Raw genomic sequence first — 600 nt, forward strand, 5'->3', positions numbered from 1 at the left:
CAGGATTCGTATCTTCTCTTTTGCGGTGTACAAAGCCATGGGTCTGCCCAGGATATATTTTCACTTCAAAAGCAACTTTGCATTCCTGTTCCAGTTTCTTGGTTAGCTGAGTAAATTGTTCAACAGGAATGAACTCATCCTTCTCTGCAGCAATGAAAAATGTGGGGCTATTCAGGCTGAAATTGTCGTCCATTAAATTGATAACACCATAGATGGAGACGCCTGCAGCAAATACACAATATTTCAACATCAGATGATGCACAGCAGCTCCACCCCAACAAAATCCAATGACACCTATCTTCTTGACCTTACATTCTTCCTTCAAATATCTCAAGACAATATTGGTTTCCCTGTCTATATTCCTGGGATCTCGTCTTTTTATCCAGTCATTTAATTTAGACCAATCATCAGATGGTTTCCAAGGTTCTTGTCCCTTAAAAAAGTCTGGACAAATTGCAATATATCCATTGGAAGCAACCATATCGGCAATATATCTGGTATTTGGGAGTTGCCATCCAAATATGTCATGAATCACAAGCACAGCTGCATCGAACGGAACACAGGGCTTAATCACATAGGCCTTAACACCCTCGATTGATA

At 40.3% G+C, this 600-nt stretch overlaps 1 protein-coding gene across 1 annotated transcript; it reads right to left on the minus strand.

The window, feature by feature from the left end:
* Window positions 1-7: 7 nt before the first annotated feature.
* On the minus strand, window positions 8-595 carry LOC117799094 (carboxymethylenebutenolidase homolog; the record flags this gene model as incomplete). Its single annotated transcript, XM_034651548.1, has 1 exon — window positions 8-595. A coding segment is annotated over one exon (588 nt), but the record flags the coding sequence as incomplete, so codon positions are not given.
* Between the last annotated feature and the right edge of the window lie 5 nt (window positions 596-600).

Source organism: Ailuropoda melanoleuca, unplaced genomic scaffold, assembly GCF_002007445.2.
Source record: "Ailuropoda melanoleuca isolate Jingjing unplaced genomic scaffold, ASM200744v2 unplaced-scaffold42686, whole genome shotgun sequence".
Lineage (NCBI taxonomy): Eukaryota > Metazoa > Chordata > Mammalia > Carnivora > Ursidae > Ailuropoda > Ailuropoda melanoleuca.